The sequence below is a fragment of the Sprattus sprattus genome, assembly GCF_963457725.1.
Source record: "Sprattus sprattus genome assembly, chromosome: 16".
Classification (NCBI taxonomy): domain Eukaryota; kingdom Metazoa; phylum Chordata; class Actinopteri; order Clupeiformes; family Clupeidae; genus Sprattus; species Sprattus sprattus.
Window position 1 is genome coordinate 23,282,152 of NC_137914.1, and position 20,882 is coordinate 23,303,033.

General features: G+C 44.3%; 1 protein-coding gene across 1 annotated transcript in view; it reads left to right on the plus strand.

The window, feature by feature from the left end:
• Window positions 1-387: 387 nt before the first annotated feature.
• lgr6 (leucine-rich repeat containing G protein-coupled receptor 6) overlaps window positions 388-20,882 on the plus strand; it is a gene marked incomplete at its 5' end in the record, with an annotated part of 70,325 nt that continues 49,830 nt past the window's right edge. The window contains one exon of the mRNA XM_080854304.1: window positions 388-581. Within this exon, the coding sequence (XP_080710430.1) occupies window positions 388-581 (194 nt within the window). The remainder of the gene's footprint in view (window positions 582-20,882) is intronic.

Below are 20,882 nucleotides of genomic sequence, written 5' to 3' on the forward strand. Positions count from 1 at the left end.
GTGAGAGATAGACTCCTCCCATCCTTCAAGCGGGAGCCAATGAGGGTAGACAGTTAGACTCCCACTACAATAGGTAAATGTCTTCAAAGTGAGAGAGGACAGGGCAGACTGACAGAGAGAAAGAGAGAGAGAGAGAGAGTGAGTGAAAGAGAGAGAGAGAAAAGGAGAGAGGCTGGAGAAGTGTGCGCAAACCTTTGACTGACTGAGTCACTCATGGCAGTTGTGGAGTGATCTGAAGAGTGAAACAGAGCAGGGCACAGAAGAAGAAGGACAGAAGACCTAAACCTAAACACATTCACCCTCTCTCACTGGCACTTCCTTTCAGTTAGAAGATTTGAATTTTCTTTTCTCTTGAAAGTGGTGGTGGAAACACAGATACGAGGTGACATGTTGGCATTACTCCTGATGCTGCAGCTTGCCAGCAGAGCGCAGGCTCATGGGACCCAGAGTGCCACTCTGCCTGCCAGTCTGTACCCAGCGCCATGCCAGTGCCAGGAGGATGGGATTCTACTCATTGTGGACTGCTCGGAGCTTGGACTATCGGCGGTGCCCGGCAACCTCAGCCCACTGACGTCCTACCTGTGAGTATGCTGCCCTCTCTGTCTGTTACTCTCTGACTGCTCACCCATGTAAACATCACTCTGATGCGAGAAAAGTGTGTGTGATAGTGTGTGTACTTGGAGTTGTGGAAACCTCTCTTGTCTGACCTACAGGCTTACTACAGACCTGAACGTGACATGAATGAATTGAACTTTACTGTGATACGAATGAGTGTGTGACTTGGATTGTGACATGACTGAATTTGAATAGATTCTGTGAGCAGACCAGATAAACTCAGGTTACAGCACTTCTTCGGACTTGATGTATTAAACGTAAAGGCGTGTGTTTCAAGCGTCACCAGTTGCTCTGAGCTAAATGGCTGAATGAAAGTAGGGGAGGAGGAGGGGGGGATATGGGGCTAATGTAAATTTGTGCTGTCCCACTCACTCCTCGCTGAGGATGGGATCCCATACGGAGAGAGAGAGCAAGAGAGAGAGAGAGAGAGAGAGAGAGAGAGAGAGAGAGAGAGAGAGAGAGAGAGAGGGATGGTCTGGAATGGGGCTGCTTTTCAGGATAGGGTTTCCTAGAGCCCCGTTGGGAGGTTGCCTTATTAAGTCAGTGATAAGTCAAAGGCACTCCAGATGTCCCCTGATTGTGAATGATGACGCAGGGGGGACGCAACTGATCCACCCGAAATTCATCCCACTCACGTGTATTAGTCACAGTCACAGGCAATTTCATGGGGCGACCCCCTCAAATGGAAGGTCACCCTGCACTTACTCCAACTCTATACTATGTAGTATGTTTTAGTCTTCTTACTAGACTATTTGATGGTGGAAAAAAGTTGTATTCATAGAATATATAGAATTTTTTACCTAATCTGTTGTGGGCAACTGTGAATGTTTCACATCTACATTATTTGAAATTACAACACATGACCACAGGTACCTAAAAGTGTTATTCTATTTTTCTTTTGCATGCAGTTTGTACAAGGGTGGGGAAAATGATTCTGTGTAAGTAGTCCCGGCAAGATCAAAGAAGAGAAGAGGCGGTATAAACTCCACCCCTGTATCGACTAGGTGCAACAAGGAAAGAGGGATGCCTGAAGGGCTTACTATTGTATTTGCCATTCATGGTGTAATGCTTAACTGGTTAGCTCCAGGTAAAGGGTGAAATACAAGAAGCAAAACAACACATACATCTAGGACAATACCTGTACATTGTCTCCAATAACAATTTAATGTTAAATTCTATTACATTTGGTCCAGTCACCTTACAAGTTGCTAGCATACACTGGACCACGTCATAGCTGTGGTTGGTTACATTATTTTCAACACAGAAAGCAAATATGATATATTTGTTTATTTCCCCAAGAGAAATACTTAAACTGTCACCAGGACAAATATTGTAAGTGCTGTTCAGGACAAATAGCAACAAAACCCTGTGGGGCCGACCTCAGTGCTATTGCGATTGTTGTTGGGCTAGTCTTGTCAACAGGTTCTTAGGTGATTAATATGGCAACCACATTTTATAAAGTAGCAGTAATCAGCTGGTGACTGGCTCAAGGAGAGAGTGGCGGCTCACAGTTCACCCTCATGTTTGTCTCTCTTCCTCTGGGCCTGGTTAGTCTGCTTACATTCCAAGGCAAAGCTTTGACTTAGTTGAGCTTGGGTACTGTAGAGCTAACAGGACAAATTCCTATCTTGACTAAGTCAGCATTTTAAACAAAGTTTCCTATCAGTTTCCACTGGTTCAATTCAACCCTGTTGGCATTTTTGTTTGTCAAAGTCAATCAAACAATGTTGCTCTCTCATCTCTTATTGCGTGGAAGAAGGGGCTGCGTTTTGTGTGTCCGTGTTTGCACAGCGGCACATTTCTGCATCGTCACAGCGTGAAACTCGCCGGCTGGGGCTATATCTTATCGGTGTGATGGTTGATTGATCGCAGATAGCTCTCCGCCTTGGCCTAATCAGACAAGACGTTTGATCTCCCAATCTGCAGCATCAAAGAGCAAACAGCTGAAGGTGTCTGTCAAAGGGCCCCTTCTCCTGGCTGGCAGAGGAACACAGCCCTCAAATAAATATTGACTTAAGCTAAGCGCTACTGAAAGCTGATTGTTGAGATATCCTAGTAAGCTTGTGCTGCATTGGGAAATAGGCTGGTATTCCTCATTAAGTGTTTGTAGTATCTCTCTCTGTTAGCTGAAAAGCAAAATAAAGGTTTAGATTGCAGATTAAAACCCTTTATCCCATTACAATAGTTGTGCATTCTGGAGTTAAGTCATATTTTTGACTTTAGTGGTTAACCAATAAAAAAAAAAATCCTCATTTACAAATACCGCCATGATTTTACAAGCTGGGACCTGTATGATATAACTTGCCAGTTTGTGGCTGGCTGCATACGGCAATGCCTTTTTACAGAGGCAAAGTTCTTCCGGTTAACACAGTGCACACAGTAAGGCACAATTTGAAGTCCGTCCACTGCACTACCCTGGGCACACTCCTTACCAAAGAGCACGTTCTGTGAGACGTTTCTGCGAGGCGTAGCTGCCATGATTTAGTATCATTTGGCCAAATGGGACAACAGGTGCCCTAAGGCATGGAAAAAATGTGTCATACCGAAAAATTGTTTCTGGAAGAGGGTGTTTTAAACCCTGAGTGAGCAAGGAAAACATCAAAAGGACAAATGTTGCTTGCCTGCTCGCTCACTTGCTTTGCACACTCAGAGCTTACCCTCTCTGCCACGGCCATTCCGTACACATTCCATTCCTCAGCCTGACAGATGTAGCATTGTAGTGGTTGCAAATGGGTCAATGTCCTCTGCTGACATATGTGTCAATGTATAGATGGCTGCGGACCTACACAAGTGCTCTGCACAGAGGGCTGTTATTTCAAACTCCTTACATCCTGTAGCTCATGTTAACAAACAGATGTGTGCACATACATAAAGATGGACACCGATAGATGATACATATATCAGGGTGGGGGGTAAGAAACAGACAGGAAGAAGAAGTACAACGAGAAGAAGACGCTTGATAAACAGAAAACTATTCAACAATTTTAGAGACAGACGGGAACATATGTTTGGTTTATAATTTACGAGACACTTAGAGGATTGCCACAGAGGTGCAACATTTGTGCCGTTGAAAAAAATTGTTTTCATTTTTCAAGTCTAATAGCTGGCTAGAGGGTGCTAGTGCTTTAGTTACAAAAATAATGTTAAGGGGAAAGTTTTAAGTTAACAAAACCTTGTCATATGGCACTATATTAATACAGGCAAAAGGAACATCACCGTTAAAATAGAAGATTGTGATTATTTTTAGTTAAATAGGTTTTAGAAATTGCGTGTTAGAGTGCATGGAAGTGTTGTGCATTTTTCTTTTTTTCACTTCATTGCATTGCTTCAGCTAGTTTGCACAGATTTTATGATATGCCTACTTAGGTGTAACAGCTTGCAAAGTACTGAGCTTATAGGTATGCATTTGGTTAATATCAGCTGAAATTCTAGGTCCTATTATCTAAGAAATACATTACTTTTTACTTTTAGGTCTACTGTTTAGGCTTCTCTGTAGAACAAACCCTATTGTCTCTGCTTCATCGGGGACTCTTCGTATGGATGATTTTGCTTGTACTTTTTAGCATACAATTCCGATATACCACAGACTTGAATTATTCGAAATGATTGGTTTATGTGGGAATCGTAAAAAAAGAGGCAACTTTTTCAAAAGTACTCATGGGCAATGGGAGTCTGTGCATCACATGGTTTTAATCAGAACATGATGACAGTTCTTCAATACTTGTTTGCCTCACCTCATACCTTTGTGTACCCGTGTATCTCAGCAACAATAGCTCCACGTCAGGGCCTAATGAGGCATCTAACACTTGCATGAAAAAGACGCCTGAACTCACAGATTTTGGCAGCACGCTCCGGGCCCCAGTGATGCAACGTTAGAAGGACATTACCTCACCAGGCATAGAAATTACACCTGAGACTCAGGGCTTTAGTGGGGGAGCCAAGAGCAACATCTCGCTTTCACCCATATATGACCCAGCAGAGGCACACTGTGCCTGCAGGTTGGAGGGGGAGGTTACTGCAACCACTGCCCTCAGGGGTGGTGTGTGTGTGTGTGTGTGTGTGTGTGTGTGTCTGTCTGTTTGGGGGGGGGGGGGGGGGGTAGTTCAGAGGCTACTTGCCCTTTGCCAGAAAGAGGCTTCTGCAATCGGAACCGGCTGAGAGGATTTTGTCCTCTTCTTGGAACCTTTGCACAGACTTTGACAGCATTTTTTTTTCTTCTTTTTCTTTTGGACACCACCATCACTCTTTTACGAGAATGGTTCCTGACAGAGATGCATGCATTGTTTGCAAGCTGGTTTCTGTTATCTGATGAGGTTTGAAAGCTGTCCTTAATTGATTTATGATACAGCATTGCCATACGGCTCAAGCTTGAGAGATATTATGATGCAATCTGTGTTTAAGATCATCTCATATTTTGGCCCTGTTAAATCCTGAAGGCACTGAATCACCTCATTAAAACACACTTCATACAACGTGCAAAGAAATAGCAGCAGAATGTTTATCGTCCACAACCCTTTGAAAGAACGTTGATAACAGTCAGTAAGGTAGATTTATGTGTGTGTGCAAGAGGTTCCGCATGTGCATTTGTGTTTGCATGTGTTTGTGTTCGCATTTGTGAGTGTGTATAAGTGTGTGTGTGTGTGTGTGTGTTTGTTTGTATGTGTGTTCATGTTTGATACCTTTCTCAAGACTTCCTTACCCTGGAGCAAGGTTAAGAGGAGATGACCTCAGAAACACTTCTTTGGTCATTGACCCATATACCACTTGGGGGAGTAGGGGCATCCTTCACAAGTGTGCCTAAGGCACTGATCAGCTAACTGTCTATTGATGCTTGGGACCTCCTAGGCTCTCAGTGAGGCAGAGCATAGCCTCACAGGCCCTCAGTGGCCCCTGGGACAGGACAGCCATTTTCTAAATAAACACTAATTAATGTTGAGTTGAATTGAACCAAGAATTGAAGGCACATGTTTTCGCTTAAAGTACAGCCTCAATTTCCACTGCTCCAAGCCAGGAACCTGTTATCAAGGCCTGGAGAGAGAGATGCGTGTGTGTGTGTGTGTGTGTGTGTGTGTGTGTGTGTGTGCCTTGTTTGGAGGTATGGAGTGTTATCTGGTCGGAAGGCCATCAGGACATCTAAATCTACACATGTAAAATTATGTTTCTTGAATTAATCTAGTAAAAGGTATTAATTACAGCGCTTGAGTTGAGCCTTACAGTAAAAGCTTACTAAGGCCGAATCTCGATTCTTCCCCTTGCCCCTTTTTCTTTGTCTTTGTCTTTGTCTTAACCCTTGCACTTGCAAGTGTAAGGGCCAAGGGCTGAAAACTTTCCTCTATAAAATGAGACGCCACTCGGTTTCGGGTACGTCACTTGGTTTCGGGTACGTCATCATACATCGTCGCCAGCTGGCTGCTACGTCACCAGAGCGCCGAAACGCTCATGGTTGCAAATATATATGTATACGACTGTATAGAGCACGAAACAAGACTGTCGTCATTTTTTAATTAATTATAAGCCAAAAAGACTTACATTTGTGGGACTCCCTCTGAGATGCTGCCGCCATCGTTGAAGTCTTTAGGCTGTGTGTAGCATCTAGCTAGCAAGCTACCATATAATCCAATGAAGTGGTGGCATACGCGTTAGCTGTAACCTAAAACTACTATTTGAAAGCTTCAGTTAAGACCTACAATACTCTGCATCGTTCGTGTAGCACATTTCAGATCAAACCGAGTCATTATAAACATATAAAAAGTTGTGTAGATAGCTTTATTCATGTAAAATATTCCTCACTTCAAGCAGCCATGTTTTTTTGGGCTTCCCGGGCTGGTTTCGCTGTGTGCTCTGGGATAGCGCTTGGAGGAGCGAGTAAGGTCTGGGATTATCTTGACTCCAAGGGCCATATAGCCCTAAATCTTATCCCTTAATCTTGATCAAATTGGGTATTGAGACACCACTAGCTCTCACATGAACGCGCAACTTCAAGGGTAAGGGGGAAGATAAGGGATAAGGGGGACTATTGAGATTGGGCCTTAATGATGCATCTAAGTAAAGCTGCTCAAGCCTATAGAATATCACTTTTAGCCTTTTTTCAGGCTCTTTTATTAGGAAATACTGATGATGCGCTTGTTTGTTTTGGCCGAGACCATCCGTGTGAATTTTAGGATGCTGGACATCAAGTTAAAGCATTGAGGGAAGAGTAATAATCCCCCTCACTTTTAAGGGGTCTGCAGTAGTCTCTTATGGCACTGAAATAATACCACTATTAAGGGTTCTGCAGTTGTCTGTAATGGCACTGAACTAATACCTTCAGTAGTACCACAGCGTAAGGGTGCAAACGTGCATTCCATTTGACGTGTTCTACAGAATGTATTATGACTCTCTAGTTACCCGTCAACCGTCCATTACTAAAGGCTAGAGTCGCCAAAAAGTAATACTCCAAATTCAAAAAATATATGAAACACATGGATGTGTTTGGCTGAAACATTCTTCCAGGCCACTGCTTTAAAAAATAGGAGAGAAAAGGAGAGAGAGGAAAAAAATTGAACGAGACTCCAAATGTCGATGGGGTATCTGGCACGGTGTGGTTAATAAAATCTCCAGCTGAAGAACTTGACAGTTTACAGAGATAAGTCTGTTTGGTGGGCCAGGGCCTCACTTCGGGTCCCCGACTAAAACAAGAAACAGGTGAATCTAATGAATTGCGTCTGCCAGAATGGAAGCCTGCACAGGCTCTGATGCTGCGTTTTTGATTGCAACCACAATTCCCAATTCTACGGTGCCGGTTTGTTTGCGGCTGTGTTTGCTATTTGGGTCGGATCATGTTAGCATTAATTATGGAGAGGCAATATATGATGACCTTGGTGTGGACCTCGGTTTGTCCCTGTGGGAGACTCCATTTCTGTTCTTCTAGTCTTCTAGTCTACCTGCAGGTGACACTCCATGTCCTTTTTTTTGTCATCATCTTCTGTGAAACTCCATCAGTTTTCTTCGTCTTTTCTTCTTCCTCCTCCTCATCCTTCTTCTTCTTCTTGCACTGCATGCAAAGTAGGATTTTCATCAGTAAGCAGCACTGTAAATTGCTGTGGAAGTCCAATTGTGTTTGGGAATATTCTTGAAAGGTTCTAAATTCCCAAACGGCCTCTGGAATTTGCCACCCAAATGTGCAGTGTAAAGTCTGGATCTCAAAGAGAGAGCTTTGCTTGCACACCGTACCACACTCTGTTTAACACACTAACACACAAGTGAACAGACAGAAAGGGAGAGAGACAGAAATGTGTGTCTTTTCTTCATACTGAATACATTTATTCACATACTGTTACAGCCACACATAATATATTTGAGTTAGTTGATAAGATAATAAGTATCAGTGTGCTTTATTCAACAGAGCCCTTCATATTTCCAGCCTTCATGGTAAATTCACCCTGAGTTTATTTTTGGCAACAAGCAACTGACTATTTTTTATTTATTTTTTTAGTGATGTTTTGTCATGTATCACACACAAACACACACACACATACAGAGAGAGAGAGAGAGAGAGAGAGAGACACACACTTATCTCCAGCCTCAAACAAACATATGAGTAATTGCTCATTTCCCCCAGTTACCTAGTGAAACAGCACCAATTAGTGCGCTGTAAAAGCAGCTTTAAAATAGTCTGAGTCAATGCTGGATAAATAAACTGCTCCGACCTACCGCACACTCCTCCATCACTGGAACAGCTGTACATGGGCCTAGGGAAGAAGGAGAGCAGGGGCCAGTCTTGGAGAGATCTGCCCACCACATGACAGAAGAGACAACACAGACTTATGCAATGCACTACGCACTTTAAGAGAAAAAAACACTCTTACATCTTTATGCGCTTAGGTCAACCTAATGCTCATTATTTTCCTACTTCTCAAGACCAAACCAAAACTTTCACAGGCACACGTTGCTACAAGAGGATAGAAATGGGTGGACATGGCAGAATAAAAATATTAAGAGCCTTATGTCTTTAAACAAAGAAAGGTGCCGGCGATGTTTGTGGTGAGACAAAGAGAAAATGGTGGGTGGGATTTTCATACTGAGGGATAGTGGAAAAAAAGACAGGGAGGTTTGAGTACACGCCCACAGCATCTTTATATCTTTTGCTTTTAATACTTTAGGCAAAAATGTGAAAATTGCATAAGCTGTAAATGATTCTTAATTAAGGCTTATCTGACAAATGCTGCCTAGAGTGGCTTTAAGGTTTGCTGTGCAGTGCAGAGAGGATGCGCTTCTGGAGCTCAACAGGTTGAGTGAGGTACTAACTACACCAAGGTCATGGGTTGAATCACTAAAAAACACAGATAGAGAAACACGTGCATTTCTTCTGTGCTGTAAGTAGCTTTGGATGAGAGTATCTGGTATAAGTTTAAACTAACTGTAAACAAATGTAAGCAGAGACAAAAAGAGTGAAAATGTTCTAACCCAGCACAGTATTATGTTGTGAGAGAGTCATCATACACAGGGAGAGACAAACCACAGATCATCCACGTCCCTTTTAAAGTAGCAAGTTGTAAATTGTGGCGCAAGCCCCCCCCCTCTGTGGGACGTCTTCTGTGGACTCTCTGTGGTTAAACCATCAGAGAGCATCTGGGGTCTTTGAACGTGACAGAGACCGTCAGTTCTGATTTGAAGCAACTCTTGTGTACACACCCTACAATACACACGCTTGTATGCACAGCATAAATCCTCCGTGGGTGGAGGTGTTGGGGAGATCCATGGACTGACTCAACGCTGAACCATCAAGGACAAGGGTTCAGAGTGGAAATGTCCTTTTCGTATGTAATGCTTATGAACGCCAAAAAAAACATTTTTGTGTGCCAGTATCAGTATGCATTTAGTATCCGGCGTTGAAAGCAAATCAGCAGGAAATGTAGAGGAAACAGGGAAAGTCATTTCCATTTTGGCTTGGACATGTGTGGTGCTTTTGTAAAATGTTCTATCATTGTTGGCTGATGCTCCTTTGAAATGGTAATGAATTGACTGTCTGACACTGTGCCTTTGATTAATCCCTCTAGCGTTCCTCGTCCACAGAGAATCCTTAAGTCCTGATGTTATTTGCTCGATCCCGCGTCTGCTGAGCCACCCAAGTTTCGTAGAAACAGCCTTGTGGTTTTGTTGGGGTGGCTCCACTCGTCATAGGCCGTTTTGTCTAGAGCCGTGAGATCTGAGGACAGTCGTTTAACAAGTGAACCATGAGGTATGCGAGACAAGGCAGCATCCCCAAAAAGCTTACTACAACACGTCCCCATCTCCAGATAGAGCCGTAATCCAAACAAACTCGCAGCGATGCCGATTTAACGCTCAAGTAGCACTCCACCATCAACAGAGCACTTGATGTGTTGTATCTTACCTAAAGAGCAGTTCACAGCCTTTTGTCCCTGGATGCAAATCCCCTCACTGATCTGAGATCAAGATAATTGAAAATGAGGCCCTTGGATATGGCTTTTTGTTCTCTCTCTTTCTCTTTCTGCCTCGCTCAGGCTTGTGTGTTCTTTCCGTTTCCTCTGTCTCTTTCTCCCTAACTCTCCCCAACAACCTCTATACAAAAATAACATGGCTTGCACTTGAGGATAATTTCTTAGACTCCTGATTGAAATGTAAGCCAGAGGTTCATTTCACACGGACCGTATTTCATATTTATGTCAAACTGGCTGTCCTCGCTGTAAAGAATGTGAGGTTATTTCAGGTTTGCCTTGTAGCCTCTACTTAGCACTGAGTGTGAACTGTATACTTTTGCAAAAACAAATTACATCGGTGAGTAATGGAGAACTAAAATAATTACACATCATGGATGCCTTCCAGGAAAAAAAATGTAATTACCACCTCAGACAGTATTCTGATGCTAAGAGATGGAGTGTTTCTATTTTTCACTGAAGGTCAGTTTCAATGACTGTTTTTTTTATCTCAAGCTGAATTGGAATGACTTATTCTATCCACACTTCAAAACTGGTTGAAAAGGGGGCATTGCTATGTCAAGTGGATGGAAAGGGAGTAATAAGCTAATATCTGGATTTGAGTTCATTCTTTCAGCAGTAATTTGTTAGATTAGTGCTTGTTTTGATTCGTTTGCCATGGATCATATTGGACTTGGCAATTGGCTCCACTTGACTTGCTCAATGGAAGGTTAGGGATATTGGTTGAATAGATAAATAGCCTAAAGGTCAACTTTATAGTTCTCTGTAGTAGTAGTTCGCACCACCACTGCCTAAGTGGATGTATTTGTGTGTGAAAGCTTGCATGTGTGTGTTGTGTGAATGTAACTTCGATAATTTTTTTGTGTGTGTGCGGGGTGTTTCTTTTCCAAATTGAACCTAGCCAACTAAGTCACGTAAGGACTCTTCAATGGAAAGAAACCAGAAAAGAACATCAGATTCTCCAGATATGGGCCAAGTCCAGGCCACATTTGGGCCAAAGTTACTTGAATTACAGGGACCCAGATAGAAACGGACGGACCAAAGTAACCTGCCTTATGGGGACCCAGATAACGATGGACGCCAAATCAGATCTGGCCCTGATCTGGCACGGACTTGTTCAATGATCTGAAAGGACAATCTATAGCCAAACTGGAGCTGTCATTTCACCTTGCCCCGTGGGCACACTCCAGAATTAACTGCAATGATTGTCACTCTAGGCAACACATTCCCCAAGCTTTCATCTTTGGAGAGGCTTTTAAAATGTTCCTTTAGATACTTGATTAGAGAGGAGATTTAGAAGTGGCTAGGAGTCGGTGTTCGCTGAGTGTGGAGAGTCATTATAGGTCTTTCTTTCTCCGTCTCTCACGCAAGTGTTTGTGTAGTTTCCCTTGAAGACTTTGGTATTTGAAGGTATATATGTATATACAGTATGTGCTCACTGCCTTTACATTTCTTTTCAACTTGTTCTTCATCTTCAAGACATGGATCCTTTTAGTTAAGGCATTGATTTGGAGTCCAGGCTACGAAACACTGAGAGACATTATCCATACTTTTGCCTAATGTACACCACAATTCATGGCATTCAGTTGAGCAAGCTCCTATTTGCCTTGTTCAACATCTTTCTCCATCGTAAACAATGCCATATTTACACATACATATGTAAACTGAGACATTCTGCGAGTTCCTGAAATTCACTTCAATGACACATTCAAACAAAACATGGAAATACAGGCACATTTGAGCTTTCAGCACCACTGACCTGTTGCATTTTGAAAAAGGTTTATCGAATCATAAACATGATTCAGAGCTCTCATTTCAGACCTCATTCCAGGTGCCCAGACCTTAATCAAGGGTTCCAATGCCCCCAGCCCCCCCCCCCCCCCCCCCCAAGCATCTTCCCAATGGAAAGTTGGTGTTTGGATCAGCATGCGTGGCATGAGTGGCGGGTGTTGCGTGCCAGGGCCGCGGCACCCCCCCTGAGGGAGCAAGGGCAATGTTGGCAGTGGGAATTCTCTGGCCGCCCCCTTGTCTCCTGCCTGTGGATGAGGCGAAGCCAGGGGGAGGAAAGGGCCGTCATCACCTCAGCTCAGCAGTCAGGCGTTCAAAGGGGTTGGGGGGTGGGGGGATGGGGGCCACGGTCACTCATGTAACACGCTCACACTTGCTGACATACAAACCCACACACACACACACACACACACACACAATAACATAGACAATGACCGAGCCCCATAAAGGGATGGAGAAACACAAAGAGAAGAAGATATTTGTGCAGACACATACTTATACATACATGTGCATACACACACATGCAGAATCTTTTTTGAGATTTTTTAATACTGCTCGCATCCAAGTGTCCATACTTATTCTCCTGAGCCTGGGCTGATATAACTTCTATGTTGTTTGGGGGCATGTAAGAGACAGGGATGAGTGATGAGATATCTGTGTAAATATTGACTTGCTAGAGGGAACCACAGCATGATTTGTGAGCAGGGTCCCAAGGTGATTATCAGGCCATATAGAGCCAAGATGTCAGACCAGTAGCTAGCTTCCTGTGTTTATGTATATTAGAATTGATAATATTGACAATGAATTTGCTCAAATGGCTTGCAAGCACTTCATAAAATGTTCTAAAAAGATGTTAACAAAACCTTTATCCCATCTTTAACATAGAATCCAACTATTGCTGTGTTGTCTGCATTAGGGTTTTTTGAAACGCCACACCATCAAAAACATGGATCTATTTCGTGTCATACTTAAGCAATGAATGTCTGCAGAAGTTAGCTTAAAACCTCCATTTTAAGGACATCCTAAGTGGTTAGATGAGGGTTTGATGTTAAACCTCACCTGTATTATATTTCATTCGGAATATTGCGGTGAGCAGCCGCGATCAGTCATACAACCTATTAGCATCATGTAATAATTCATGAGGGCACTTGTGGCCTCCAGCTTCACAATGTCAAGTAATGCCAGTCTCTCTCTCTATTCTCTATCTCTTCTCTCTCTCTCTCTCTCTCTCTCTCTCTCTCTCTCTCTTCTCTCTCTCTCTCTCGCTCACTCGCTCTCTCTAATTCTTCATCCATACATCTGTCTCAGACTCTCAGACCCCACTTCAGTCGTTTCTCTTCCTCAACAGAAACCTCCGTGTCTCTGGGGTCTGTGCTGATCAGAAAAGGCAAAGAGAGAAATAGGGGGCAAGACGGAGAAAGAGAGAGAGAGAGAGAGAGAGAGAGAGAGAGAGAGAGTGAGGGAGGGATAGAAGGAGAGCTAGCTAGCTCTCGCTTTGGAAACCGCAAACTGCTGTCATTATGTGACGCACCACAGTGGTGACGGCTAACCAGAGTCTGGCGGGTGGAGGAAACCGCTACAAGGCAAATTAAGAACCGGAGAAATAAGTGCAGGGCTGTGTGCGGACCACCCAGTCTCTGCCCACTGAGGGAGACCACAGGAGGGGTGTTGCTCTGTGCCCCTCCAAGCCTGCTCTCTCTGTCATACCCAGAGAGTCAGGGGAATGACGGGGCTTCGCGCTGGCGAGAGGGCGGAAAAAAAACCATGCTCTAGATTTTGGGCCACATCATTTGCTGCTTCTGCTGGCACAAGCCATGTTTTGGTCTTATTTGATTTAATGTTCTGCCCTCCGTTTTTTAAACAAGCCCATTTCATCCAAAGGGTGTCCTGTTGGTTTTGGGCTACTGTGAGTGGCATGAATAAAGTTTTATTGGTTTGAGTTCCACACCACTGATATATATCACCAGTGAGGACTGCTGTTTTAGCTGTGCTGGGATCGTTCACTTGAGAAGCTAACCATTTCAGACCACAGTGTGTGGCATGTGTGTGTATGTGTGTGAGTGTGTGTGTGTGTGTGTGTGTGTGTGTGTGTGTGTGTGTGTGTGTGTGTGTGTGTGTGTGTGTGTGTGTGTGTGTGTGGGTACGTTGGTTGGGGGGGATCTTCATGATCATTATCACTTCCATGAAAGCAATACGTTTCCTGATCACATTCCTTTCCATATCTGTCTCTCTCTCTCTCTCTCTCTTGCTATTTCCTTCTGAAATATTTCCATTTAGGTTGCCTTGCTTGCCCATTATGTCAGTAGAGCAATGGTAATCATTGCTGACCCAGGTCAAGGCTTGGAGTAAACATGTCTACAGTGTGTGGGGCAGGCCCCCGGCCTCTCTGAGACAGCCAGGCATCCTGGGAGTGCACAGCCACGCTGCTGGCCTCTCTCTGGGGCTGGCGTCCTATCAAGCCTCAACATCAGGCTCCTGGCTCCAGAATTCCTGCTCTTGTGGTGGCCACTCAGTCTCTCCTCCATCCTCTCCTCTCAGTCACACTAAAAGAGGGTGGGGGGTGGTAGTGGAGTTGAATCTAGCAAGAACCACTCTACCCACAACACCAGAGGCTCTTTTGCCCTTTTTTTATATTTCGACTGGTAACCCTCCCCCCACCCCCCTCGGCCCCTGTTCTTTCAGGGCTCGCATTTGATCAATGGCGAATGCATCTTTCTGTAAACTGCCAGTCAACTTAGGTGAGGCAGAGGGAACTGAGCCTCACTTTGTTTGGCGGTTCCACAAGAGTTGTCTGTAATCATAATTTACTAGACACGCACTGGGGAAAATCACCTGGGAGCCATGTTTTAATAGGAGGAGACTGTGCCTTCTCAGGTGAAACGGGTGTGGCAGGCAGGAGGAGAGTGGCAGACCGGAGGGGAAGTCAAAGAAGCACTTCTCTGCAAACTGCTTGGGGCTCATCACATCTTGGGAGCCTGCCAAGAGAGGCTGTTTTCTTCCTTACTCTTTTTTTTTCTCAGAGGAGGACTGATTGAAAAGAGGTGAATACCTGTAAGTAGGAGTGAGCAAGAGAGAGTTAACTAATTTATCCCAGGAAAAACTGCATGTTGAAAACAAAAACAAACAAAAAACGCAAAGAGAGAGCTCTGTAGGACAGTAAACAGCTCTTTGTTGAGGCAACTCCTAAAAGGCACATGCCTGATTGATGGTAGTGCTACAGCCCTGTTAATGGTGATGAAGATCATTGTAACTGGAACGATATTAGATTTCTCTGGAAATCACACAGGCGTGATGCTGCTGGGGCATGGACTGCTGCTGGCATTAAGTGCTGTTACATCAAGCCTTGGATCCCATCTGTTGCTTAGACTGGGACCATCAGGAGTAATCAGTCCACGGTGTAATACTAGCTGCATTCCATAATAAAGAAAATAATAAAGACGGAGAGATGAGGTTTTTCTTTCTTTCTTTCTTTCTTTCTTCTCCAACACAAAATTCTGGCGTTGACTCATAAGACCATTATGTTCCAATCCTTCTTCTCGTACTGACAGGTTGGGGGCTGATACTCCGGGTCAGCCAGGTCAATCAACAGGTGTAGCCTGCGGCAGTCAGTCAGAGCAAATTAAAAACATCCCATAATGTTCACTTAATACCATGGTAGCTCACAGATCAGAATCCCTACCCTATTAAGCCCTATCATGTACACTAAATCGTGTAAGATGGCTTAATATATGTAATTGATCCTCGGTTGCTCATCGGAGGCGTGTTTGTTCGTTTTTTTTTGTCTCTGTCTCTTTTTTTGTTTGTATTGCCTCATCATCCCTGGATTTCCTCGGAGGATACTGTCATTGAAAGTAGTGCGGGCTCTTTGTTGTGGGAAGACCTTGGCAGCAAAAGTAGGATGCAGTGGGCTGGGCGAACATAAGAGCTGCTTCCGCTCCGAACAAAGGTGTAGTCATCCCAGAGGAGCTCGGAGACAAGGGAGGGTGGAGGGGTTGAGGGTGGTGTTGGGGGGGCAATAGTGAGGTTTCTCGTGCCCCACCTTAAAAGAGAGGAGGCCAGAGCTCCAGGACAGATGCTGGGCAGGGATAGGTATTATGGCAACAATGGCCTTCACCTCAGAAAAGAGAGACAGAGCGAGAGAGAGGAAACAAAGGTGACAGTGTACTCTGCCATGTGGTTACATCCTGATCCCGTCTGTGGAAGAAAGGGGACCTCGGTTTCGGTGTCATCGCTGGAGAGACGGCCCCGTCCTGGAGACATGGATAAACAGGCAGATGAGAGAGGGGAGGTGGTTGAGACCTGTTGACAGAGCTGGCCCAGCCATATGGTTGAAAGCCACGAGACAGTTCAGGCCCCTGGCTCTTGTTTCAGACCTACTTAAACAACAAAGGTTTTTTTTTTGTCAAGTGTTGAGTGACTTTACATGTTTGATTGTGTACAGATTCAACAGATTCATAGCAACAAGTTATTGGAAATACAAGAGCTGATCCAGAATAGTCCATCAGCAGAAGACCATGAGGTCTAAACTGTGGCTGTCCTAGAGGTTTGCACATACCATCTATTAATCTCTATCATGTCCCTTTTTGACAGTTTGAGAACCTTCCATGCAACCTTCATAACCTCTAGTCCTACCTTACTTGGTCTTCTTCTTTTCCACCATGTTGGCACTCCGTTCGCTCCCTTGCCATTTTAGAAAATGACTCTCTATTGGGGACGCTTCATGGGGGTGGGGCAGGGAGTGTAGGTGAAAGGGGGGTGGTGGTGGCGTTGTCCTATGTACGAGTTCACATTGCACAGATTCCTCCTCATCCATGGGAATCTCTGGTCCCTGGCATGTCAGTAGCCCCCTCTCTGTAAATCCACAATGGGGTCTTTGTGCGCGAGACCAGGCCCAAGCCAGACTGTCCTCAAACCAATCATGTTTGGCAAAGTGAGTCTCATTAGTACAGTAGGATTAACAGGACGATGAGGGCCGTAACCGTTGAAAAGATGATGAGGACAGGAACTCCACTGGGAACTGTGTGCACCGACTCTGACTGGAGATGGAGGACCATTGAGGTGCCACTCTGTTTGCTGTCGCTAAACCAACTTCAAGAATTTACTGGAATGTAAATGTCTGGGGAAGAATGTAGGGAATCCTAAAATTACCCAGCCATTGGATTGGATTATGACAATTTTGGGGAGAGTGAACTTGTCTCAGCGCCTTAATCACATTTGGATCACTTGTTCCAAGGCTCCATGATGGTCAGCTCAGTCTTGTCTTTGCTCAGGTTGCAGGACATGATGTTATTTCCTTCCACAAATAATGCCTTCTTCAGGGAGCCAGAGACTGTGCACCATGCACGTCTTCATCCAGGATCTGGTCTCTTTGCCGTTTCCCGACACGGTGAACGCCTGTGCCGAACCTAGGGCCCTTGTTTTCCACACTCTCCACTCCCCAGTGGCTCAGATCTCAGGCCAAGCATGGCAAATAAAGCCTGTTTAATGTGCTGCCTGGCAGCAGCCAGACTTCCCTGGCAGGCAGGTGATAAATGGGCCTGCGTTAATGACACTTAATGCCTTCCCAAATCCCTGCAGTAGCATCAAAGACGATAAGGGCCCAGCGCTAATGCCGCTGCATGGACGGGGGGATTACGTGCCAGAAAAAAAAGGAGTTTGGATGGGACGCAAGCTAAAGGGAAGGGCAAGGGGGAAAAAACTGAAGATCACAGCGACACTTAGCGCTAACAAAGGGGACAGGACGTGGAGGAATGCGGTCTTTAGGGGGGGTTGGGGGGTGGAGGCAGAAGTTTAGGGTGTGAGGGAGGCTGAAATTGAGGTGGTGGTGGTGGTGGTGGTGATGGGGGAGGGGGGGCAGTACGGTGGGGCAGGGGAGTGGGGGCTCTGGGGGCTGAGGACTTTGAATGGGTTCATTAATCGAAACAGACAACTTCTGTCTCCTTGTGTGCGCACTGTTTAAACAAGCTGGGAGAGAGAGCAGGGACACCAAGGCTGACATTTGGAAGCTCTCACAAGCCACAGGCCATAAAACCAGGCCCATGTTATCTGCCAGAGTAGCTCATCCTCGAGCTTGAGGTGTTTGGTTGTGAAGTGCTCGCTTACGAAATGGCTTTGCATTCCTGCAGCCACGACTGCTTGAAGTCACACCATAAGGACGAGGAAGAAAGCATGTCACTAGCTATATGTCTTAGAAGTGAGAGAAACAAATCGGAAAAAGTCAGTGGATGAAAAATATACCGCCTAATTTGGTAGCTGAGGCTGTAATCATTATGTGACTGAATCATTTGGCTAGGTCCATAAGTACTGTCTTGGTTGAAAGTTCACAAAGGGTTATATAATCATATTTAATTAATTATGTAACATACTATCTAAATGATCTTAGTTCCACACAGTGGCTTTAACCCAGACATATTTCACTCCCCTCTACTTCTTGATTAGAATTAGAGCATGTGTGTATGAAACACTGTCTGTCAACAAAGTTGTAAAAACCAGAGACATTGTTCTCTACTGAAGTAATCTGGCTTTCTCGTCCACCTGGTGTCAAATGCACCTTTTTCTCATTGTGGGAAACCAAAGTTCCCAAAGCATTGGCATGCCTGAACCCCTCACTTGTGACGTTTGCAGGAATCTCCAAAAACTCACTTCCTGTGGGCATTGTTGGCCCTGTTTGACCTTTCACCCATGACTTTCATATAAAGCATAGCACCTTTGTTCCCATGCAAATGGAAGGGTTGTGGACAGACAATGGCTTTTCAGATGCTGTGCTAGCGTGGGAGATGAAGGAACAGAGCAGACCAGGGCAGAGAGTATGCAGCATGTGTGGCCACATGCATGCATGCGTGTATGTGTGTGTGTGTGTGTGTGTGTGTGTGTGTGTGTGTGTGTGTGTGTGTGTGTGTGTGTGTGTTTGTGTGTGTGTGTGTGTGTGTGTGAGTGTGTGTGTGTGTGTGTACATGTGCATTGGGCAGAAAAGAGGGGGAGAGAGGAAGCATTTATCTGGCTGGTTTGTCTGCAGTGTCTCAATGGTCCCTTTATCTCAATCTGTTCACACTCTACAACTGCTGTTGCAGTCACCACCAAATAATATTTCAAAATTAGGTTTAGGAAATGAAGTGAGTGAATGAATTTAAGCTGATTACTGTAAGATACCATGCTGAAGCAACACATTTTGGCAGCTCTTGATAACAGTGTAAAATGATGAGAGAGACACTATGAATAATTACAAAAGATAGAGCTAAATCAAAAAAGTACATTTAAACACTGTGTAGTAAAAAATAATGTAACTTTAACAATACAATGATTTTGAAACTGTGACCTGTTTGGCCAGCAGCTCCACTGTTGATGTGTGCAGTGTATGTGTGTGTGTGTCTGGTGTGTGTGTGTGTGTGTGTGTGTGTGTGTGTGTGTGTGTGTGTGTGTGTGTGTGTGTGTGTGTGTGTGTGTGTGTGTGTGTGTGTATTCAATGAATCAGGAGACATCCTCTCAATGCCCTGAGGCATACCCAAGTCTAAGGAACATTTCCCATGACGAGAGCTTCAGACTAAACACCCAATCCACAGAGCCAGACATTTGACTTGGTCCTCCTTTTGTAAACAATTAGAATGGAAAAAAAGAAAACATTAGGGGTATATAGAAGAAGAAGAAAAGGTCTAAATGCAGACTTCACTTGTCTCTCAGGGACTCTGGGTATCTCTTTCCCCACCCCTTCTTTTTGTCTTTTTTTTTTCTCTGTGGAGGGCTTTTGCTCAGGTGAAAGACTCGGGAGCGCTCATTGTGCCCGGGTGAAAGGGAGACAGCCCCAGGCCACAAAAGAAGGAATATCAAGCCCAGGAACTTTAACTGTATGTAAAAGAAAAACACATATTTTAGAGTGGAGGAGAGGAAGTGTGTATTGTTCCCTCCTTCCTGTGTCATTCTGTGGTCGAGTGATCAGAATGCTAAGACAGATAGGCTTTTCAGATTTTGTTCCACTTTACAAAGCTCAGCCAAGCAGGCATTTCTTCTTTTTATGTGTTCGAATGACAATAAACCACATCATACTCAAATTCAACGTTAGTACATATAATACAAATATTTACAATAACATGAGATTTACAAGAGATTACATGGTTGGTACATTTCCTCATAGACTATGAATGTATCAGCCTTGTGTAGGATAGAGAAGTTTGAAGACGTTATGAAGTGTGTATGTCAAGCATTCATTTATTTTCATATCCCTGCTTTTGTGCCAGAATGACTTAGGTGCTATGCACACGAAGTCTAGGGCCTCCGAATCGGATTTACTTTTCACACCAATCGAATCTTTTAATTTCGTAAATACGGAGGCTGGCAACGAGAGATTTGCGTAAACACGGAGGCAGCAGATTGTGGTGAACCGACTGTAGTACATACCTCACGCCTGTGGGAGGCGCTTTAGCGCTTTATTTACACAACTGAAAAAACGTGAAAAACCTAGAAGAAGGGACTTCACAGCACGAGGATAAACACATTACACAAGACATTCAAGCTCCAATTATCAACATTACATTATGATAGTTAATATCAGTGGTCAGACTAAAGGATATGCGAAAATGAATTATTTTTTCTATTGATAATAAAGTGTTTGGAACAGTAACATGACATGTCTGTCATCCCATTTCCCATGATGCATTGCTCCGAGCATTTTACATACATTTATGAATAAAAAAGCAAATTAAATCGCTGGCCAATTTATATTTGTGGTCATGAAAGTTATGTTACGTCTGAATAAGAAGAATTAGATCAAGATAGGGGGCTAATCAAAAATCAGAAGACTGGGTTAATGTTAGTGAATTCGAGGCCCACCACGAGTGAGATTTTGAGGGAGAACAAGTTATATATAAATAGTGGTTGGAGATGGCAAAAAGATCACGTGGGGCAGTGACGTCATCAGGTTGCGTGAAACCGTGCAGACGAACACCAGCCCCCGTACCGATTCAAATCTACTCACTTTCTACCCCGGACTGCGATCGTTGCGGAAAGAAGGTGTGGATAGAGAGTGTTCGTATGTATGATAGGGCTATC